This window comes from Mixophyes fleayi, chromosome 4 (genome assembly GCF_038048845.1).
Source record: "Mixophyes fleayi isolate aMixFle1 chromosome 4, aMixFle1.hap1, whole genome shotgun sequence".
NCBI classification, from domain to species: Eukaryota; Metazoa; Chordata; class Amphibia; order Anura; family Limnodynastidae; genus Mixophyes; species Mixophyes fleayi.
The window spans coordinates 136,562,688-136,587,697 of NC_134405.1; the positions used below are offsets into that span (position 1 = coordinate 136,562,688).

Sequence of the window (25,010 nt, forward strand, 5' to 3'; positions counted from 1 at the left end):
ACACACTGGAAAATGATAAGCCACTCAATTCAAATGAGAAAGGCTACAGAGATAACAGGGGCTGCAACAAGTACAATACAACAGATTGTTCAAATCCTTATCTGTCAATTGCTGAAATTGGATTAAAAAATTGAGATTTTGGGTAAAAACTACTTCATAATTATCTTAGAAAAACAATAATGGATTTAGCATATTCTTTTCAGCATCACCTGGTTATTTCATTTACAGCAGCTTAGAGCTCATATTGTTCAATCTATGGGCTAGATTTACTAAACTGTGGGTTTGAAAAAGTGGGGATGTTGCCTATAGCAACCAATCAGATTCTAGCTTTCATTTATTTAGTACCTTCTACAAAATGACAGCTAGAATCTGATTGGTTGCTATAGGCAACATCCCCACTTTTTCAAACCCGCAGCTTAGTAAATATGGCCCTATATCTCATTACAAACCAAAGCCTATGGAAAGGCTGAAGCTAAACTAACATACAAAGCAATTCATTCATTAATGGCTAAGCATACAAGTACTGTTCTTGCAAAAATAAATGTTTCAATCCATTTTAAGGTAATGTTTAAAAAAAGTTTATGAGACATGTAAATTAGCTATAATTACATGGAGGAAAGCAACTATGGAAAATAATTGTGGTCTAATTTTTATTGAAATTGGGCAAATTTAAATAATGTACTATTACACATTACTGCAACCTTTCAACACAGCAACAGGTTATTAAAACAGCTAAGAACTGGAGACGCTTAGAAAACAGTTGCAAGTGTACATAAATATGCTTAAAACACCATCATCCCACCTAAATAAAAATATATAGCCCTCTTCTCAGTGGAAACGCTTAGAAAACAGTCCCAAAAGTACTTATCTATACCTAAAACACCATCATCCCATGTAGATAACAAATATACAGCCATCTTCCCACTAAAAATTAATATAAACCATTTCAGTGTGCATATCTAAGCTTAAAACGCCATCAATCCACATAAATAAAAAAGATATAGCTACCGTCTCATTGGAGATGCATAGAAAACACTCCGCAAACGTGCATATCTTTGCTTGAAACACCATCACCAAATGGAAATAAAAATTGTATAAACATCTTCCCATTGGAAACGCATAGAAAACAGTCGCAGATGTACATATATATGCTTAAAACACCATCATCCCACATAAATTAAAACGATAGGAGTTGTTATGCTAGAATAAATCAATACATGTAAGTTTATTTGTAATTATTAGTACATTTTATTATGTTATATTTTACCTACAGGTGTATATATTAAAATTTAATTGATTGTGATTTTTTTAAATATGAAACATACTGTAGATATAAAACATTGCTGTATTTTTAAATATAGTGTCTGTTAGCTGAGTTGCTTTTCCTCTATTGAAAAAAGCAGTGGGTGAAATAAAGTTCGTGCCATCTAATGGCAGACTTATGAACTGCGGCAATCATCCCGATCATCCTTATATGATAGTCCTTTTATTACATCCCCTTACAAGACATTGATAATATGTGCATTTAGCTGCATCCATTGATTTATAAATAATAATTACACATCTAATTTTTTTTCAGGTTTTGGTGTAATTTAAAATTAAAAAGTGTGTAAAAATGACCTTTAGAAAAAGAGTTATAGTACTGGCACATAGTCTTTCCTCCCTTATCAAAGATGGCTTCCGTGTGTCACCAGATAGGAAGCAACGGTGACACGTTGCGTGCTACGTAAGCGGTGGGAAGGGCTAGTTGCCTGGGTAGCCCTTGAGCCGGGAGCTGCGTCACATAGCGGGGGGAGCCATATTGCGAGCGGAGAGATGGGGCAGTGCGGGGTGATCTCGTCCAAGACTGTGCTGGTCTTTCTGAACCTCATCTTCTGGGTGAGAGAGGGGGATGCGGGCGGTGGTAGGGTGGTGGATATGGTTACCCGGTGCTCAACCTGTTTATGGTGCTTTGTAGTGTTATTGATGGTGTCATGTGATGTCAGCCGCTCTAGGCAGGGTTTATTCTGCATGGGGTAGGTATCAGTGAGTGCTGCTGGGGTAGACTGTATGGGGTAAGGCCAGGAAGGTGCTTTTAGTTGTTTTTGATTCCTTTGCCCTTGTACTATCTTAGTCACTTTTATTTGTACACATTCCCTTCCTGTTGTAAATCAGAGCATTGTGATCCTGTTGTGTGTTCTGCTTCTATTCTGTGTGTTGGTGCAGTGAGCTGGCTGCACTCTGCCTTTGTGTTGTGAATTTTTCATGGAAATTCCAGACGTCCTATAGACAGATCAGTTTCATCTGATGACGGACAAAGTGAAATCTATCTTCTGTCGCTGCTGTTACCTAGTTTGGGTGCACAGATGCACCATGTTTGTGAACTTTTTAGCTGTTTTAATAATCTGTTGCTGTTTTGAAAGGTTACAGTAATGTGTAATAGTACATTATATAACTTTGACCACAATTGTTTTCATAATTGATTTCCTCAGTGTAATTATAGCTCATTTAAATGTTTCATAAAAACTTTTTTTTAAAAAACAGTATTGCCTTTAAGATGGATTAAAACATTTATTTTTGCAAGAACAGTACTTGTGTGCTTAGCCACTAATGAATGAATTGCTTTGTATGTTAGTTTAGCTTTATCCTTTCTATAGGCTTTAGTTTGTAATGAGGTATAGAGAGACTGAAATGGGCTCTAAGCTGCTGTAAATGAAATAACCAGGTGGTGCTGAAATAAATATGCTAAATGCATTATTGTTTTTAGTGACTTATCACTTTAAAGTGTGTTCTAATACAGTATGTAGTTGTGTGTGGCTTTGTCTGTCTTGAGATAGCTACAAAAGTTGCTTTAATGAGTCTATCTTGTTAATCTTTGCAAAGCTGCAAAGAGCATTGCTGTCTATTGTCTCCTATATCTTTCCATTTGCAATTTATATGCTACTTGGATGAAAGGCGAGCAATCTATGGATAGTGAGGAAACAAATGCAATACTTTTTTATTTTTGCAATGTCATTGCATGGGTGCACTATTTTATATAAAACACATTTTAAAATTGAATGGCCCAATTCACCCTCTGCCATACAATTTCATTGTGGTTTCCTGTTTTAATGCACTTTACTACTTTGATTTGCATCTACTTCATTTTTTTTTGTTTTGTTTTTTAAATTAAACTTTTCATGGGTATGTATGACTTCATAAACATATTCTTGCGTGGTGTTTATCACCATTTGCTATAGAAAGTTTCAAAAGTATGACACATGAGCAAGCATAGCATATGCTGATTTACAGCACAAATCCTCAATTCCCACTGGAGATGTCCCACTGGCTATTATTTTTATTATTATAGATTTGTAAGGCAGTACGGTAGTAAAAACAGAACGTGCATAAAACAAAGATATACAAGTCAGACAAAATAAATGCAGGCATGAAAACGAAGGTTATGGAGGACCTTGCTCATTAGAAAGCTTACATTCTAAGTGGAAGAGGGCACAACTGAAACAAAAGGAGCCAGTGTGGCTTAGAGTGGAGATTGGGAAAGCTGTGATGGTGTATTATTGTGAATAGTATCAACAGGCATAAATGAGTCTTTGGAGAATGTTTAAAGATTTGAAGGCTTTGGGAAAGCCGGATTTGGTGTGGTAGGGAATTCCATAAGTAAGGAGCAGCACGGGAGAAGTCGTGCAAGTGAGCGGTGGTTACCATAGATGAAACAAGGCGCAGGTCAGAGGTAGATCTAAGAGGCTGGAGAGAGAGAGTATTTTGATTTGAGATGTATAAAGCGGTGGAACTTTGGTAGCATGTGAGTAAAGCTGGGTACACACTACAAAAACGTATCACTAAAGATTTTACAAACGACTGAAGTTCCAATCAGTCTGCAGATACATGCGTATACACAATTTACCTTCAGATCTGTGCTCTTCATCTGGTCCTGTAGTTGTTTAGAGAGTGACAGCACAGCATTCATTCATTCATTTGTGTCACACTGATTAACCGCCTTATTATAGCAATCCACATGTTATTACAAATTTCCTTAGCTTCAGTGACTCTGAAATGAAATGTTCAGTCTTAGAACGAAACAGACAAATTATTCAATCTACAGCATTATGTGCATTTATTCATCGGGACATGTTCATTGCTGGCATTGGCTGAAAAGATCACAAGTCTGTAAACTCTATGGAGATCGTGAGTGCATACACACTGCATGATCAGAAGCCAGTTTTAATTAGATTTAGTTTTCACCGACCAACCAAGTGAACAGACGATCGTTGCTTTAGGTTATCGTGTAAGAGTACACACTACTTGATATCGCCCAAACAGTCTGTTTATGGGGGTTTGGTCCGATTATCGGCTGAAAAACCTGTGTTGTGTATCCAGCCTAAGAAAAGGGTGTATTTTAGCAATGTTTTTAAGGTTTAATCGACCGGACCGGGAAGGAGTCTGGATGTGAGGAATAAAGCAGAGGGCAAGTGTTACACCAAGGCATCAGGTTTGGGGACCGAGGAAATTGTGATGTTATTGACAGTGAGGGAGATTTGAGGGGAGGTTGTGATTCTGGCAGGAGGGAAGATAATAAGCTCTGTTTTGGCTATGTTGATCTGTAGGTGATGTTGGGACATCCATGTGGAGATAGCTGAAAGACAGGTGGTTACACGAGATAGTACAGAGGGAGAGGTCAGTGGAAGAGGTATAGATTTGGGTGTCATCAGCGTAGAGGTGGTACTGGAGGCCGAATGAGCAAATTAGTGCTCCAAGAGAAGAGATGTACAATGAAAAAAGTAAAGGAATAAGAACAGAGCTGGAGGGAACCTCTCCTATCACCATAACTTGCATATGTACCTTTCCTCAAATGTTCATGCCCTTCAGTACATTATCTGTGATGGGCAACCGGAGTAACTTCAGGGGTCTTCAAAATGGTCGCACATTACCGTAATCTTAGTAATGAGTTAAAACAGTACATTTAATCAAAGAAAAATATAAACATTGTAAGCGATAACCCACATTTGTGATAAAGCAAAAAGGAGCTGGGGATTGCGGGTATTAGCTTCAGTTGAAAGCAATTACCAGAACAGGTTGATATGCCATTTTTATGAAATTCGTTGCCATAACTGCACAAGCCCTAAGTGGCTCATTGGTTCTAGTCATTGAATTCAGTCTATAAGGGCCTATAACATGCTGTGTTATTATTTTTCATGCTTTAGACCAGTATTTGTAGAACCTGGTCCCCAGGACCCCTAACAGTGCAAGTTTTCCATATCGCCTTGCTTTAGCACAGGTGTATTCATTACTGACTGACACATTGTAACAGATCCACAAGTGGTATAATTGTCATGTGTCTCCTGGAAAACCTGCACTGTTAGGGGTGCTGAGGACTGGGTTTGAGAAACACCGCTATAGACTAGTGCTATTTAAACTTATCTGCCTTACTGTATGACTTTCAGATCTTGTTATAGAATAGAATCTAAGGTAAAATAAATGGTATATGTGGATCTTGACTGAAGCAATCACTCATCTGTTTGTGCATTGAGGAAGGAAGTGGACATGTTTTAAATTTGTTGCTGAGTGTAGTCATGGCCTTCAAGCCATATACAGCCTGCCCATAAGTCCTAATAAGTCTGCTTACAAAGGTATTAACTCTAAACTCACTGCTCTAACCCTATGATGACCTTTTCTAAGATGTAGATTATAAACCACATAACACAACTAGGTTGAGCGTGTTATGTTGGCTAATAGAAATCTGTGATCTAAAGTACAGTGTAGCTACATAAGGCACCAGGAAGACATGCATACAAAGATATTTGAGTTAACTATAAATACATTCAACAAATGCTGTGACTTTCATTTTGTAGAGTGTGCGAATGTTAGTTCTGAAACTATAAAGGTGTAATAGATCTGTGAAACTACCAGGTCAATGCATTTTAGAGGGCAGGTCTATGGCTGCCCCAACAATGTGCCTATAAGCACAGATCTCTGGTGCTATACACACCTGGAGATCACAGATAAGACTTGCTTCCAGCCGCCTACCCTTAACATAAGAAGCAACTGTTCTGTGTTAGTCATTTTCACATTGATAACATTTTCTCTTTTCTGCAGGCTGCAGCGGGTATTCTATGCTACGTGGGAGCCTACGTGTTCATCACCTATGATGATTATGACCACTTCTTTGAAGATGTGTACACCCTGATTCCTGGTGTAATAATAATAACTACAGGCGCACTGCTGTTCATCATAGGCTTGATTGGTTGTTGTGCTACAATCCGTGAAAGTCGCTGCGGCCTTGTAACAGTAAGTGTGCATTATAAGCTGTTCCTGATGTAAATCTAACATTGTGCCTTCCACTTACTTTGACAGTTACTGCACTCCAAATTTAGAGCTACATTTCACTTTTTTATTTATTTTTTTCCCTGAATTTAGAGCTAGGCTTCCCATCATTCTCTTAATCTCCTAGAGATTTAATTGGAACTCTTCATTTATACTGCCAAACACGAATCATCAGAATTACTCATTTTACTGGTTATGAATGAAATGCATTCTTTTTTTAATGCAATATAAAACTATGCATTGTACTTGGGTTTCATCCCTCTAAAACCTTGTGTACATACGTGGTTCTCATCATTAGCTATTTATATAGCGCCACCAATTCCGCAGTGCTGTACTGAGAACTCGCTCACATCAGTCCCTGCCCTTGTGGATCTCAGTCTAAATTCCCTAATATACACACAGGAGGAGAGACTAGGGCAGTGATGACTAACCTGTGACACTCCAGGTGTTGTGAAACCACAAGTCCCAGCATGCTCTGCCAGCTATCAGCTAGTTATCTACTGGCAAAGCATGCTGGGGCTTGTAGTTTCACAACACCTGGAGTGTCACAGGTTAGCCATCACTGGACTAGGGTCAGTTTGATCGCAGCCAATTAACCTAACAGTATGTTTTTGGAGTGCGGGAGGAAACCCATACAAACTCTACACAGATAAGGCTATGGTTAGGAATCAAACTCATGACCCCAGTGCTGTGAGGGAGAAGTGCTAACCACTAAGCCACTGTGCTGATTATTCCTCTCCTTACTAGTATCGTGTGTTTTATTCTTTAATCCTACTAGCATTTGAGGGTTATTGTAACTACATAATTCTTCATACTCCTAAATGTTGACAACAAATTTTTTTTTATTTTTTTTTAAGCACACTAGCAGTGTTTTTAAAAGAAAAATGCATGCATTGTGGCTTTTTTGTTTTTTAAATAAATGCCATTGAAACCTATTAGGTTGTTACAAACATTTTATACAGTGGAATTTTAGAAGTGTCTGTATGAAAAATGTAATGAGAATGTAAGTGAATGGAATTTGAAAGTTTTACAATGAAGGCAGTGGGAGAAGTGGCGGTATGGCATACCACCGTATACACCCCCACTTTGACCACTGGTTTTACAGGTATACAAAATACCTCCTATAAGGGTAGAAACAAATTGCTTGTGTGGGTAAGCCCTGAGTTATCTCATCAAAGTATACTCTAACGGTTAATACTTATGATTACTGATTAGATCTGTGTCAGTCATTTATCTAATGGCTTAGCAAAGAGCTAGTGTATATTGGTGTTGCATCAGTAAATTCAAGTTCAATAACTGTAAAACTATGGCTTGTTAATCCTTGTAGTAAACATGTTGTCAGTATACAATGACCCGTTACTAATAGAACAAGCTGCATTCTTGGTCTGTCAAATGTTAGTAAAAGTATCTGTTTGTACTTGCAATGTGATTTAATACAGGGATGATTGATCTGTTTTACAAGCGACCAAGGTGTGTTCCTCATGCATTGAACACACTGGTATATAAACTCATTATAAACGGATGATAACCAATATATTGTGGCACCCCTATAATGTCCGTACCTTTTTATGCTACATAACATGTTGACCCTTAATACATAATATACTGAATTTTAATATAACCCGTTAAACTCTGGGAAGCATCATTTATTTATAGGGTGCTGCTTACAAAGCTTTTTTAAAAACTTTAAAGTTTTAAGTTGGGACTGCAGTGTATGACAGATACATAACGGTAACTCTGCTAATTAACTTTCTAAATGTTTCCTTTTAACTGCAGTTTCTGTTTTATCTTTGTATTCGTAAGTGCTGTCTGCAGGTAGCACAATGTTCAGTAGCATCTAAAACTACATAATATAAACAAGTATATTATAATTCCTCATTTTAAAGGTCTTGAAATAAAGTTCCGCGCTTGTAGATTCCTTTTGGAATAATAAGATAATGTTTTACTAAACTGCAGAATTGGCTCCCAAGTTCCTGCATACACTACAAGTGAGTGGACCTAGTCTGCCAGAGATGCTTTAGCCCAGTGGATCCCAAAAATTTCTCAGTTCGTGGCACCCTTGGGGTCTCCGAGGCACCCCAATGAGCCACGGCACACAGTTTGGGAACCACTGCTTTAGCCTATGTTACGACATGTCATAAAACAGGTTAATGTACTACTGTAATACTAACTGACTTTCTATCCCCCCCAGTTTGTGATTATCCTGCTTTTGGTGTTTGTGACTGAAGTTGTGGTGGTGGTCCTAGGATACATCTACAGAGCCAAGGTAACCATCTGATGTTTCACACATACATGTGTGGTACAATACAATCTGTTTATCTACATTTGTTTTACAGCACCAGTTAAATGAATTCACTTTCCTTCCTCACGTTTTCTGTGACTATCCAATTTAAGCGTATTCAAGTGTTTGCTTTATAATGTACTTAAATAAAGTGTGATTTCAGGATTTCCTGTCATGCCAGGATGGTGTGGTAACATTACTGTGAAATGTACTTTCCTTTTGCTAGATGTAATATCTGCTGCTAAATAAACAATATGTGTTATGTCTTTTTAAGGTCGAAGATGAAGTTGATAAAAGCATTACAAATGTATTCAACCAGTACAACGGCCTCTCCTCTGACTCCGCAAGCCGAGCCATCGATTATGTTCAGACACAGGTAGGAATACAGCCCACGTCCGGTTGTATATTTGTTCAGTAGACGTCAGGTTGTGATGATGAGGTCATATAAAGCAATAGGAATTGTATGGAGCAAAATACCTTTTTGGGAAAATAAGTGTTAACAACATTGACACAATGAGCAAGGGGCAGGTATCTTTTATCACCGCAAATGCTAAATTACTTTTTCTTGAATTTAATAGAACAAAAACCTGACACACACATGGAGTTGTCTGTCTTATGAATGCCAGGGATTTAAACAGTAATATCTATCTGCATATTAGAGGAAGATTCTTTTTTTTCTACAGCTTCACTGTTGTGGAATTCACAACTATTCAGACTGGGAGAAGACGCCATGGTATAACAAAGCAAGAAATAATAGCGTGCCAATAAGTTGCTGCAGAGATGGCGTGTTTAACTGTACAGGCAGCATGAACAGACCTGGAGATCTTTACTATGAGGTAAGGAATAATATGCACCAGGCAGTAGTCCTGTAGTATTAGGTGATGGATGTAGGTCCCCATACTACACGCCCGTGTGTGCTGGTCAGAGAAGAAGTGGCTCTAGTGACAAATCTCATGAAAATGTATGTTTGAATACACCCCCCCCCCCCCTCCCTCCCCCGTAGACAATGTTTTTCTTGTCATTGTCACCTATTTCTCTAATTGTTTTGTATTTGAACTATAACTTTGCTAAAAAAAAAAAAAAAGTTTAAGGGAGCACAACATTTTTTGTGACATTGTTGAACATAACTGCGTGGAAAGCATATATGTTTCAATATTGGCCTTAGCTACTCAGGTTCATCTAACTGAGCATTTTTATTTATTTTTAAATATGTCTATACAAATGCAGGTAATGCTGTTTTTCTTTTCTGTAATGCAGTCATGTGATTTTGATTTGTTTTTTTTTAATAGTGTAAAACAATCTGGTTTACCTCTTGAAATAATAACAGATTAAAAGGGACATCATTGTGCTTCTTTCTAGGGCTGTGAGGTGCTGGTTGTGGAAAAACTGCAGGAAATTATGATGTATGTAATATGGGCTGCGCTGGCATTTGCTGCAATACAGGTGAGACACGGTGTGAATGTTGTCTGGTATGCTAACGTATTCCATTTTGTCCATGTGCTGTACTGTATGCTAAGACTATTGTGTATATTGATCTGATTTGAGGTTTGTTTTTTTGTTTTGTTTTTTAATGCTGTATTTTATTTTATTTTTTATTTTACAAAATTTTTCATCTCCACGATTAAAGGCATGGTGATTCCTCTTTTTATTTTTATGGCACACCATTAGGTGAACATAGGCAGTTACCTAGGGTGCCAATGGTTAGGGGTCACCTATACAGCTAACCTAATTAATGCCATAGGCTCAGCTTCGCATGGAGCCAGTCAAAAAGATTAATTGAAACGGCATCCTGTTTACAAATAAAATGCAAAAAGCCTTAGTTAAGTGTTTAGGGTTAGAACCCCTTATAACAGTAGTGGTTGATGGCTCATCATATTTGTGTAACTAAGACTTCTGCATTTTATTTATCAGTAGGAGGCAGTTTTAAAAAGGTTTACAGACAGTGTGCTGGGGAATTCATGTTTCTGTTGCCATTAGTCTGATGGGCACTTTATCTTCCATCTTTGAGCAAGGAAAATGGGCCAAGTATAAAACCTCTTCTAATCACCTTCATCTGGAGAGAGGTGTCCCAGGGGGCAGAAGACATGGGTTTGACACCTGTCAATCAAGCTAGAGCTTGGGGTTTAAATTTACTATTATATCAGTATTGTGGTATTGACTTCATCTCGAAAGCGTCAGTGTCACAATACATAAATACTTATTTTTCCACACTACCAAACCTCCTTAACCCATCTCATCCTCAGCTATTCTTAACTAATGTACAAGTGGCTGGCAGTGTTACACATCCTACTGCTTCTCTCACAGTACATTATGCTGGGCATTATCATGGTCTGTGGTACAAAGGACATCCCACTACTCTACCTGCTGCTTGTATACAGGGTAGGATGAGGAGGGATGAAGTACACAGGGAGAGTAGTGCAGCGCATCATGCATACAGCAGGAGGGGTGGGCGGTGTCGTTGGGTATATACTTTTTGTTTATGCTACATTTTTGGAGTACAGTAAAAGGGGTTGTCTCTGCAAATAAGTTACTGACCTGCCATTTTAGAGATGGCAAGTTGTTGCGCTTTTGGCTTTTAAGACAGAAATGGTGGTGGGTCATGGGGTGATTGAAATAAGACTGTTGGCTATATTTGCCTCATCATGCGGTTTGTTTGCCTTAGAAAATTAGTTTGCTACCAGCACAGTGATGACCATGCAAAATGAGGTAGATGACATTGAGAAACTGATATACTTGGACAGTGGCCGTAGAGTTCTAATAGCAAATGTACTATTTGGGATTGACAGTTTTAAGATCATGATTGACTTTGATCAGGACAGTTTTAGTCAAATAAGTGTTATACCTGTTTGCTGCTATATGACAGTAACATCATCTTAAATTTATGAAATAAAATCTTGGCTTTGCTATATAATATCTTGTGTTTATGTTGTTTTTCTACTTTTCCTTCCTTGTGTTACATATATTGTTAAATTCTCTAGCACACATAGTTGAAGTTTGCTTGAGAACCTGAACAACAGGTTTTTGATTTTTTTTTCCCTATATTAAGGAATGTGCCATGTCACTCTTCTTGTAATGTAATAGAGGTCTCGCATACACGTCCCTATGCGTATTAAAGAAGTGTAGGTGTGGGGGTTTGTTCTTTCTCTTCTAATACTTTTCAGAAGGGCTGCATTTTGTGTACTATATGTAACACCCCCCTAGTGGTGTTTTAGTTAAACCTTTACCTCAGTGAATTCAGGAGGGGTCACCTAGAGGGTAAGCTAATAGTTTATGAAAAGTTACATAAACTGGTTACCATGGTGATAACCCAGCCCAGTCTGTGAGACTAAGTGAGAGGAAGGAGGGGCTGTTAGAAAGGGGGTAAAGGAGATAGAGAGGAGACAGAAGAGGAGAGATGGTAGCTGGGGACCTGGGAGAGAGTGGGGTGGAAGCTCCCAGGCTCCCCCAGCATTGCCTGGAAGTCTGAGCATGGTGACTGAGCCAGGGCAAGGAATGTGTGCACTGGATGAGGGGGAGAACTCCATGCCACTATAGAGAACCCAAGAGAGAGGGGGACACTTCGCATGGAAGAGGCCCTGGAGTGAGGGCTGCTACAAGAGGCCTGGTAGCTGTAGTGTCATGATCCTGAGGCTGAGCGTACACAGAGTGACGTGTCAGAGCACAGGAGACATCATCCCCGCAGAGGAGGGGTGAGCTGCAGTTGAGAGGTACACAGAGTGTGTCAGAGCTGCATGGAGGAGAGGCTGCCTGCCTATTAGCATCCATGCATGTGCCCCTGCAGAAAGGGTATCTGCAGTGAGTATGGAGTGTAAGAGAGACCAATGATTTATGTTACATAACATCTGGATAACATTAAGAACTGTGCAGGAGGAGTAATGAGATATATTTGCAACCATATTCGTATTGCTCATTAAGAACTGTGCTGGAGAGAGTAAGGAGCTGTACATATATTTCTTTATTGCTGCAACCATTATGATTATCGTGCTGGAGGAAGAGTGTAAATAAAGAGTTGAGTTTGTTATAGAGATGGTCTGGCGCCCAAATTATTGTGACTTCTATTACACTGCACCAAAGTGACATTACCTGTGTCCCACTAACTACAAAGAAACACCTGCATGTGCAGGGACCCCCTGATCATTTACACCCATGCCCATCAGCTAGCCAGGGCTTGAGAAGGAGGTGCACTGTGTACCCTTTGCACCCCACACTACACACAGTGACAGGGGGTTACATATATATTTACAGTATAGAAATATCATATGTTTTCTAAAGTCGTCTTTCATACACCCAGTTCTAAAGTAGCTAGACAAATCCTGCAGCTCTGTTGGAAAACCCCGTGACAGAATCCCTTTCCACATTGGGCACAGACATAATTGGCCTCCTTGGGCAGATCTGTGCTTGTCCTAGTGGTCAGTTTACATCGGGGAATGTTGGTATGATTTGAGCGATGACCACATACAGATTCTATTAGCTGATCAGTTCATTTTGGGGACTACTAGCAGCAATACAGTCAATCATTGGCTATATAATTGTGTGTCTGTGTGACCAGATGTAAAATAACGTATTGTCTTTTTGCCTTCTGACATCTATTTAGTCCTTATGCCACAATCCGTTACTATTTATATTTTTAGCAGGGTGTAATCCTTCCTTTTTTAATGCCTAACTGATTTTGTCATATGTTAACTGTTCCTTAGCTCCTGGGAATGCTGTGCGCTTGTATCGTCCTCTGCAGAAGAACTCGTGATCCTGCCTATGAACTTCTTGTTACTGGTGGTACCTATGCATAAAAAAACACTGTCACCTTGCCCCGTGTGCTTTGAATCCTTCAGCCCTTGTTCCTGATGACGCCGCATTGGGAAAGACTATCCTTATCCAAGTAGATTCTACACTGCTGATTCTTGGCTATGATCTAAGTTGGTCCTCTGACACTCTGGACTGTTCTCTACCCTCAGCCTGTCTCTTAAAGGTTTTTTGTTTGTTTTTTATTTTGTGCTGATTTGTAGGTTTTAGAGTTAGCGACTGGTGTTTTGCTATAAGAGTGCTAGTGGTGTAAAAGCAGCACTGTGATTAAATCATTGCTCTGAATCCACTGCTAGCAAGAACCCTGACACAACTTGCTAAGTGATGTCTTAAGAACATGCTGCTCTGTGTTGCGTTTGTTTCCTTTTTGGCTGTGGAGAGGGTTAAAATCTAAGGAAGTCTTATACTCCTGCAGCAAAAGACAGAATTTTCTTAACTTTTGAATGTTGTTCATGTGCAAGATGTTTCTGGACATCAGAGCTACACTCTATTCCCATATTTGGAGAATATAAATTCTATGCTTTTGGCTACTTTAATCCCAAGTAAAATTTTATTTATTCTGGAGTTAAATGAGACTGAACACTGAATTCAAAGATGGTCCTTGTAGAGGATACAATAAAAAGACTTTTTAATTACCATAGGGAACGATTGTTAAAATTGTATTTTGAGATCTTTTGTAAATCCTTGAGTTGGCATTGTCGTCTGTATCTTTTTTTTAAAAGCAAAATATCTAGCAGAGATATTAAGCATGTGTCCCTCCAGTAACAACCATCGGCATATAAATTTGCCTTTGGGCTTACTTCCTACATCTCTTCCAATGGGAAAAAAATATTAATATACATAGGCTGTTCATTATTAACAGCTGTGAAACAAACCCTTTCTTCGTCCTGGCAATTAGTCTCTTTAACACCATACTGCTCATAAGGTAGTTCTAAAATGAAGGTACTGTTGTGTTCTCAAAGGTGACTGCATTATACAGAGGCACTGGTGAAGTCCTACAAATTTACTTGCTTTCAGCCCCCACTGCAATATTATGCATACTACAGTCAGGGGGGAGATTAGTCCTCCTCCCAAACTACCGCATTTCGTGTGTGTAATCTACTGGAATCAGAATTTGGGAAACACTGAACAACTGTTAGGAAGTTACTAGTTTGCATTAAGTTCTTTTTACATAGTTTTTTTTTTTTTTTTTTTTTTTTTATCCTAGAATGAAACATTAACGTCTTAAGAGTTTTACCTGTAATAATGTCTCAATTTAGATCTACAGATTCTGTGACTGGAACTGACCTGTAAATAGTAACTGATTCAATAAAAATCTACATAAACCACTCTTGCCTTACTTTTATTTCTTTAAATTAGTTTGTTTTTGAAAAAAAAAAAAAAAATTCATTGCTGATCTGCAAATTCTTTTGAAATATTAATCAATATCTTAATATCCAAAATACAGAAAGCGCAAGAAGAAAATGTAGTATTTTGCTTTTTAATTTCATATGTTAGTGTGTCTGGACCGTTTCATGCAGTTTGGGATTTTTTTTTTTTTAGTTTTTTTTTTTATCTTCATAACAATATGTGTAAACCAAAGGCAGTTGAATAATGCGTGTGTGTTTGTGGTAGAACATTTAGACTATTACCTCCAGTTGGGCAGGAACTAATTTGAATGACTTATATTCTTTGTAAAGCACCTTTAAGATATGGTGGTGCTATAAATAAGGCATATGACATAAATCCCTTATCTATGTGACCAAATTTTCTTAATGTACACTTACCTTGGGCACGATCAGAAATGAATGTCTAGTATGTGATACCTGGGATTTCTCTTGCACATACAGTGGGGGGACACTGCTCACCATGGGGTATAGAGGGCGCTGTATGGAGTTAGGTACTAAAAAGTCCTGTTTGTCCTGCTCCCTTCCCCTCTCACCGGACAGATAACTTTTTATTTCATTGCCACTGGAGTAGGCACATATTTCTCTAACTTAGAATTTTTTTTTAATAAAATCTAACACCAGTGTTCAGCGGTGTTCACAGCATAAACACTGCAGCAGGGAGGGAGAACGCTTAAAGCCGCACTTTCCCCTCCAACTTTGGCTGAACACTGATATAAACTCCCGTGCAAAAGGGATCACCCGGTCACTCCAAAAGTAGGCGGGCTACGGCAGCAGCTCCAGTCTCCCATTTCCAGCTGGGTTGAGACGGAGCTGCTGGTGGTCCCTGCCCGCACTGTTGAGCCAGGTACCAAGTTGAGGGTAATTCACTGGCAGGGAGCTTTTGGCACACAGCTCCTACCCGATTTTTGTGTGGTGATACAGGTGCCATTTTGTGTACAGGAGGAGGTGCTTCTAGTGGGATGAGACACTACTTTATCAGGCTTTCATCAGAGCAGCAGCCATTTCACACTGCTCCATCTCGGCGCTGCCTGTTACGACTGTCCTGAGGGAAAAACTTTTCAATTCTCTGGCTGAGTTTTGCCTGTGATTGTTATATTTCCCTATATAGGTATAGGTCCCCCTTTTTATAAAGCGGGCACTACCTCACAAACACACAATCGCATATAGTACTTTCATATAGATATACCTTTTATATATTCTTGCACTGATATATAATAAGTGTTACTGATTCTTCTGACACAACAGTCAGTGTGTGTGTCTGTTAAAAGCAATCTGACAGTATTTCACAAAGTTTCTAGTATTTTCTTTCCTTTCTGTGGTGTCACCATGTCAGAAAGAGGGACTAGTTCCAAGTCAAAGGCTGCCAGTACCAGTCTGGCATCCTATTTTTCTTGTTCAAGGTGCCTAACAAAATTACCTTGTGGATTAACTTGTGGATGCCCTATGCGCGACTTGTGAGTCTGAGGACCTAGGCCAGCACTCCTTTTTGCTTCGGCATGCTGGAACCTGCCTGGGCCAGGGAACTGGCAATCTATTGCGGAGCTAAAGCGAGACACCATACAGTCTGGGACAGTAGGTGTTGACAATCCTAACTCTGTTGTCCTAGGGACTCAGTCTGCAGGTGCACTTTCCTTTGGACAGGCGTCAGAGTCCAGGAGGTGTCGGCAATGGTTATTGTGCCTTCCTGGATGCAAAACCTGGAAAGATCTGTGCAAGGTCTGGTCAGAGTTTCTTCATCCCTGGAAAGAATATTAGAGCTGCCAGAGTCAGACACTGACCCCACTATTCTGGAGAAAGGTGAACTTGTTAAACTGAGGAGTTATCTGCCTGGGAGGATGATTTCCCCCAACAGGCAAGGAGTGGAGGACCTCATTCTAGCGGTAAGACGGTTGCTAGACATTTCTGAGGAATAACAGGTGACCTCCGGTATCTCGTGTTTAAACGGAAAAAGAAACATTTTCTTTTCCTCCACAAAATTGTCAGAGATTTGGCAAGAGGCCAGAATGAAACCTGATAGTAGATATCTGATTCCCAGAAGGTTTTGCCTTATTTATACGTTTCCAGACTCTGAAGTGGTGTCATGGGAAAATAACCCCAGCGTGGATGCTTCCATTGCGCATTTAGCAAAATCCACCATTATTCCACTACCCAGTGCTGCTAACTTAAAAGATGTCGCTGATAAAAAAAAAAAAATGTGAGGCCATCCTGAAATCCATATATTTGGCTTCAGGGGCTTCCCTCTGCCTCGTGACGGCGGCAGCATGGGTGATTAAATGCTGTGGAAAAGTGGGCCTCTTCCCTCAGCAATGGCCTTCAACCGAGAGTTCCTAGAACTGAACTGTCATCTTTGGCCAACCACATTAAGGAGGCGGCTGAAAATGTGGGAGATGCAGTGGCGTCTAGATGCACACTGGTTGAGATCGTGGGAGGCGTTTGCCGAATCCAAAAAGGCTTTGGAGACATTACCACATGTTGGCTCAGCATTAGTCCGTCCACCCTTAGAAAAATTCATCTCAGGCCACTGGGGGACGAAGCACGTTTCTGCCAGTGGCTGCTCCTAAAACAAAAGGTGTTTTCGCTTCTTTCGTTTTGCACGCAGATCCAGAGCCACCCCCACCAGAGGTCATTCCTCCGTATCTCGGGGCGGAGGACAGCGAGGTAGGCAGGCTTGGACAGGGCGGTGCCCAAATCCAGCAGCAAGCAACCTGCATGACACCTCCCCCCATCATTCCTGAAGTATGGTGGTTGGGGCCTGTCTTCTGATGTTCCGGGACCAATGGTACAGTTCTACCACAGACGCCTGGGTAAAGGGAATAGTTCTCAGGGGTTATATCCTAGACCTTTTGGGATCTCCCCTATGGCGTTTCATGGTTGCTTTCCTTCCGTGAGAAGGAGCCAGGAGGGTGATCCTTGAAAAACCTATTCTCTCCCTGTTGGGGTCAGGGGTTATTGTACCGGTCCTAATAGAACAACAGTGGTCGGGGTATTACTCACACCTCTTCCTGATACAAAAACCAGATCTGTCATACCGTCCCATTCTAAACTTGAAAGTCCCTCCATGCTCACTTGAGGGTTCCCAGTTTCCACATGGAATTGATCTATTCGGTAATAAATTCAATGGATCCGAACAAGTTTTTAGCATCCTTGGACATCAAAGATGCTTATTTTCATATACCAATATGGCAGGGACATCACAACCTCCTCAGGTTTGCGGTGGACCAATCTCACCTTCAATTCCAGACTCTGCCATTTGGTCTGGCAACGGCACCAAGAGTATTTACGAAAGTGATGGCTGCAGTCTTACATCAGTAAGGAGTAACGGTCCTTCTGTACTTAAGCAATCTTCTCATCAAGGCAGATTCAGTGTCTCGGCTGAGGTCCCATCTGCATCTGACTGCACAGACCTTGCAGTCTCACGGCTGGATTATAAACGTCAGAGTCCAGCCTAGTGCCCACTCAATGCATGGTTTTTACCGGGGCCTTTTGTTCAACACCAGTTGCCAGAAAGTTTTTTTGCCCCCCGTAAAAATCTGGACCATGCACAACAGGTAAAAGCTCTGTTGTTCCCGAAACGTGTATCCATCCTTCAGTGTATGAAGATGATTGGACGCATGGTGTCGTGCTTTGAGGCGTTGCAATTGCAAGATTCCATTCCCACCTCTTCCAGCAAAAGTTCTTTTCCAAATGGAACAGGTCGAACCCCCGTTTGGAAGCAGAGTTCCTTCACCTGTCACCAAGAACCCACCTGTCCTTGTTGTGGTGGACGTGAGCAGGAAATCTTAATCAGGAAAGACTGTTTTCAGTATGAGATTGGACCATTGTGACAATGATTGCCAGCCTGTCGGGCTGGGGGTGCTGATGTTGAATCTCCGACTGCAGAGCCTCTGGTCTACGGAGGAGATGTTGCCCATCAATGTACTGGAGTTAAGGGCGGTCTTCAAGGCATTGGTCCAAGCACAGTCCGGATTGCAAAACGGATCCATTCGGATTCAGTCCGACAATGCCATGGAGGTGGCATATATCAATCACCAATGGGGAACCAGAAGTCTTCTGACCAAGAAGGAGGTGACCAAGATCATGGTGTGGGCGGAACAGCGGTATTCATATCAGGAGTGGACAACTAGGAAGCAGATTACCTGAGTTGCCATGCCATTCACTCTGGTGAGTGGTCCCTCCACCCGGAGGTCTTCTCACTGATTGTGCAAAGGTGGGGTCAACCGGAGGTGGACATGATGGCCTCTCTGTTGAATTGCCAGGTCACAGGATCCCCTAACGTAACTAGCGGATCCGATGACTGTTCCTTGGAGGTTTGGGTTGGTTTACATTTTCCTCCCAATACCAATGTTAGCCCAGGATCAGGCACGAAGGAGTCAAGGTAATTCTTCTGGCACCCGATTGGCCAAGAAGACAGTGGTACATGGATCTTCTCGCCATGACAAAGGAAGCACCTTGCAAGCTTTCTCTCAGGAAATATCTGCTCAGCCAGGGTCCATTTTTTATCAGGACCTAGTACGGTTTGCTTCCACAGACTGGAGGTTGAAACCTTAATCCTCCGACGTAAGGGCCTCTCAGGGTCATTCAAACAATTATAAAGGCTAGAAAACCAACATCTTCCAGAAATTTCCATTGTGTCGAAGATAAATATAGGTTCGTTTGAGCAGAAAAGTGTGTCAACCTCTTCCTTCCGTTTAGGCACAGTATTGGCATTCCTTCAGGACTGGATAAGGGCTTGCGGCTGGCATCCCTTAAGTTACAGGTGTCGGCCCTGTCAATTTATTTTCAGAGGCAATCTGGCTCTGCTACCAAATATACAGACTATTCTCCAGGGTTTCTTACATTTTCAGCCATCCTTTGTTCCTCCGGTGGTTCCTTGGGACCTAAGCTTGGTCATAACTGCGTTACAGATACTGCTATTTGAATCACTGGAATCTATTTCCTTCAAGCTTCTCACTTGGAAAGTTGCTTTTTTTTATTCGCAATTTCTTCAGCAAGACATGTTTCAGAGTTGGCGGCACTCCCGTCTTGATTTTTTTCATGATGACAGGGCTGTCTTGAGGACTCTGCCTTCCTTTAAACCAAAAGTGGTATCCAGATTTCATATAAACCAGGATATAGTTATCCCGACATTGTCTAGGGCTCTCAGACGGAATTGGATGTGGTCAGAGCCTTACGGATCTATGAAGATCATCTTTAGTTCGCAAGACAGACAGTCTCTTGATTCTGTATGATCAAAAATGTGGTTGGCCAACCACAGAGCAATCTATAGCCAGATGGATAACTACTACTATTAGGCAGACCTATGTTTGTCAGGGGACTCCTATTCCTGAGCGCCTCACAGGTCACTCCACTGGGTCGGTTGATACTTACTGGGCGTCGGGGCAAGGAACCACAGTCGAGCAGTTGTGTTGGGCAGCCACATGGTCGTCTGTCCACACGTTCACTAAATTTTATCGTTTTCATGTCTTTGCTTCCAAAGACACCAGTTTTGGCTGAAAAGTTTTGCACGCACTCAGGCTGTGTGTTCCCACCCATGAGGGGCAGCTTTGGAATGTCTCATGGGGAGCAGTGTCCCCCAACTGTATGTGCAAGAGAAAACAACATTTTTGTACTTACCGTAAAATGTCTTTCTCTTAGACACAAACAAGGGTAGGATCGCAGTTTCCCCAAACTGTGCTAACGGTTCATGATTGTTCTGTTGATTATGTTGCATCTCTCCTGTGGCTTTGTAAGATAAATAACATGTCCAGTGAGAGGGGGCATAGAGGGGAAGGAAGCAGGCCATAAGGGTCTTTTTAGTGCCTAACTCCACACAGCGCCCTCTATATCCCATGGTGAGCAAGTGTGTTGAGAGAGACATTTTACGGTAAGTACAAAAATGTTATTGCTCATAAGGGTGTGAATTCCCTGTTTGTTGGGTGATGGAGACACCTTATGCTCACTAGAGCCAAAAACGTCAAAACTGGTTTAGATCACATTGTCAAACCTGCTTTCTTTGACTGCTTGTCCTTTCTTGTGTTCTAGTTAATTCAAGTGTCCACCAAGTAGTATATATGGGATGGAGTTTCCGACTAATCGTGTGATGAATGTTTAATGAATATGAAACAATGTGTGGTGCTTATTTTTCAGAAATCCAATAAACCTGTGAACCATGTTTGTTCCGTTTTGCCAAATGAAAGTTTTCGTCCTATCGCCCCTTTGTAACATTGTTAGATGGCAGATTTAGAAGGATGTATTTTGCTGACCAGGAGTGTTATAAATAGACTGTGCACAGACAGCGTATCATAACAGTGAATGGGTAATATTGTTTCTATGTCCCACTAAAACCCATGCAGCTATGTGACAGTGTAATCACATGTGATGGAAACAGAATTCCCATTCACTTCCATGAGCTGTTGACTGAGAGTATCATTACATTAGAACACTGCTGTTTTTTATTCAGAGAATCAAGGTTTTTTAGATCACTTGTCTGACATTAACATTACTTTCTCATATACAGGAGCACCATTCATATAGCCCTGAGTGTTCGTAGATAACTGGATGTTATCGGACATTGCTGCCAGCCTTCCTGACTTCATCTCAGTAATTGACTGTACATTCTGCTAAAATCTTTACAAAATCAAAATAAAAAAATATACATGATTAACACTACTGTATTGTCTCATAAGCATAGTATGTGCAGTGCTCAATATTTTATTGTGCATGGACTGTGCTGGGTTTGGGAGACTGATTTATTTATTTTCTTACTAGGGTGCTCTACTGTATTGGCCTGCCACTTGCAGCAGCCAAACAGTAATTGGCTTTCATTATATTAGTAGTTACTGTGCAGTACAAAAATTGTATCTATGTTAATGTATCCCCTGTAAGTCTATGAATTGTCTTTGTTCTTGAGTGGACATGTCAAACTCAAATGACATGGGGGGGGGGAATAAGATACAAGAGGCATGGGAGGTGGCAGACCAGAGTTGCCTCTGTTGTTATCTAGCTGGTGGAGATGCAGCAAAACAACAGGTTCCTCTTGTTTTTTTTTTTATGTTTTGTTTACACCGCAGTGCTGTGGTTTTATTGCATAGGTCTTTGATAAGTCTAGTGGGCTTGGTTGGTGATTGTATGCAGGACACAAGTGTACAATCCTTTTATTATCCATGAAATATATGTTTTTGTTTGGAGGCTTTGGATTGCAAGTTTCTCTTGAAGAGTCTTCTTAGTGCACAAAATGTGGGTCATAGGTCTCTGTTTTCCCAAGGACATCCTGATTCATGCTGTTTCAAGACGTGACATCAAAGTTAAGAATCTGAATAGAAATGAACAATGGCCAGTGAGTTGACACAACAGTGACCCCTTAGAAACAACCCACAACAACATAAATTTCACTGAATAATATGGAAACATGGGATTTAGTTTTTTTGGTCCTGCACAAAATTACCACAATATACTGGAATATGATAAAATACTTTTACAGTTACAAATAATTAAACACTTGTAACAATTTCTATGATTATTTATGCAGAAGGCAATGAAAGACTTATTCTGTGGTGAAAAAATAATAATGCAGTTTTAATGAATACACAGTGGTAAAAACAAACCGTAAAGCCGAGTCATTAGAAAAATATGAAAATCACCTGATTGAAAAATGGAAAGTTAGAGATTACAAAACAATAAAAAAAGGATGCCCAAATGCAATAATATACTTGATAGCTTTAATTTTATACTGAAATCTCAAGTATATCTAGGACATGCCCTACCCCAAGTATGAATGTGTCCCCACATTTTAAATTTACCTCCCCTCCAACCCAACATGGTTTTGCCAAGGTGAAAAGTTTTTGTTTTTTTGCAAAAATGCTTTCCTTTCTTTAATGAATCAGGCCCTCTATGTCTAAGGTTATGATCTGACTTGGCAATGTAGGAAGAAGCAATCTGGCTGCTCCGAGCAGTGTCTGGACAACCAAATCAGTGCAAATTGACAGCGCACACTAGTTCCGCAGTAGCACTGTAGTTTATGTTTAAACACCAGGGGCCTGATTCATTAAGGATCTTCACTGAAGAAACTTTTTATTTCAGTCTCCTGGACAAAACCATGTTACAATGCAAGGGGTACAAACTAGTTTTCTGTTTTGCACATAAGTTAAATACTGACTGTTTTTTCATGTAGCACACAAATATCAACTTTACATTTCAGTGTACAAATAAGCTATCAAGTATTTGTGTGCTACATAAAAAAAAACAGTCAGTATTTAACTTATGTGCAAAACAGAATGCTAATTTGCACCCCTTGCATTGTAACATGGTTTTGTCCAGGAGACTGAAATAAGAAGTTTCTTCAGTTAAGATCCTTAATGAATCAGGCCCCAGAAAGACAAATTAAATACTAAATGTGATGCTGAGCAACAACACCTATTATCTGCAAGAGGTGCTTGAAAAATTACCCATTACAATTCTGCAATCTTGACACTTACCCGTGGCTTAGTCTGATTAGGTCAACCCACAAGCAAGAAGACACCTGGGCTCCAAATACAAAGTGGTTTCTGTCCACATTAACAACAAGCTTCTCTACATAATTATTAACATTAGGCTGTGAGAATTTGCATGGTACAAGTGTAGAGATCTTATTTGTGCTTCCTAATGAGGAGAAGAAGGGAAAAGGGAGGGCAGCTGATGGAGATATATAGGAGACCCCTATTACTATGGCACAATTCATAAAAAGACAAAAACTCCATGTGTATGTGAGAACATTTGTCTGTGAACATCTATCACTTTTTGCAACCTTTGGTAATAAAACAAAAATGTAACCTGAATTACACCTTAGATGTTTTGATGATCCTTCAAGAGTTGATTTGAGATACAATTACACACTCCTCACATGTGACATTACATCTCTTTATAAATTTATAGATAAGGAAGCCGGCTGCGATTATGTGAAACGCATACTCACAACCCAGTCCAAAATCCCCAATGCATAAATAGACTTTTTCATCAAAGCTATAAAATTTGTTTTGGAGCATAACTATTTAATCAATGGGCACTGCCACAAACAGGTGTGGAACTGCGATGCGCAGTTAATGTGCACCAAGGTACACACATTTATTTATGATGTATTGGGAGGAAACCCAAATCTGGATGAATAACCCTTTTGGCAGAGATGTCCTCTTGTGGCATAGATCTATGGATGACGCACTGTGTGACTGAAAAGTCTGCAATAAAGACCTCAATGCCTTTATTAACTACATTAACACTAATGATTTAAACTTAAGTTTCACATCCAATGCAATTCTAGACTTAGAAATCTACAAAGAGGACAGCTTTCTCAAGACTAAAGCTTTCTTTAAGAATGTTGATTGCAATACCTACATTCCGGCCTCTAGTTTCCGGCATTAGCTATGGCATAGAACCATCCCTAAGGGATAATTTAAGTAAGTAGGAACTGATTTTGAAGTATTTAAAAAACAAGTCTCATCACTCAGAGATCGATTCCTCTAAATAAATTCTGACACAAACCTGACCCTTTAAAAAAAAAAAAGTTTTTTTTTAATCCCCATCCCCATAAAATACATTTATTAGGATGTTCTTAACATAAAATAATTTTTAGAGTTGCTGTTGATTGCAAGTAGATATTCTAGTACACCTAAAAATCTGTCGTCACTAGTAATCAGCACTTCCACCAGAATTGTAGCTGGTAGAAGTGATACAGCAGAAAATCACACCTTTGAGATGCCCAAAAGCTTGAATTAGACGCTGCTGTGTGGGCTCGAGCTTGGCACACCCTTACTGTACATTGACTACATGCATATGCTCATTCCCCTCCTCGTTGCTCCCCTGAAATCATAGGCTGTAGTAAGGGTCCTTTGCCCTCAAAGATGAATTGGATGTTTCTGTGTTCTCTAGCATATAGTCCGGTTCTGGGCATGCACACGGTAATTGTGCACATATATATACTCCTTAATGAATCAGGCCCAATAAGCCTGTGAATAAATCCTATTATAGCTTGTTTGTTTATACATCTTTACACAACAAAATGATCTGGAGTATTTTTTAGGCAATCCTAATACTTTAGGATGATATCATTTTATAGTGATGTGGGTTTATTTGTATGCATTGATTCACATGACTTGATTTAATGGGTACTTAATACTGAGGTTGAACTATTTTTTGTATTCCATTTTTTAATCTTAATGAACCAGTAAAGTTGCTTGTAAGTGTAATGCAGACAATTCACTTCCATATTTATGAAGTTTCGAGGCCAACAA

General features: G+C 40.0%; 1 protein-coding gene across 1 annotated transcript; it reads left to right on the forward strand.

Moving 5' to 3' along the window:
- Positions 1-1,734: 1,734 nt before the first annotated feature.
- Positions 1,735-14,709, forward strand: TSPAN3 (tetraspanin 3). Its single transcript, XM_075208418.1, has 7 exons — positions 1,735-1,878; positions 6,073-6,264; positions 8,492-8,566; positions 8,856-8,957; positions 9,265-9,417; positions 9,941-10,024; positions 13,276-14,709. The coding sequence occupies exons 1-7, from the start codon at positions 1,816-1,818 to the stop codon at positions 13,366-13,368; spliced, it is 762 nt and encodes a 253-aa protein (XP_075064519.1). The 5' UTR covers positions 1,735-1,815; the 3' UTR covers positions 13,369-14,709.
- Positions 14,710-25,010: the final 10,301 nt, after the last annotated feature.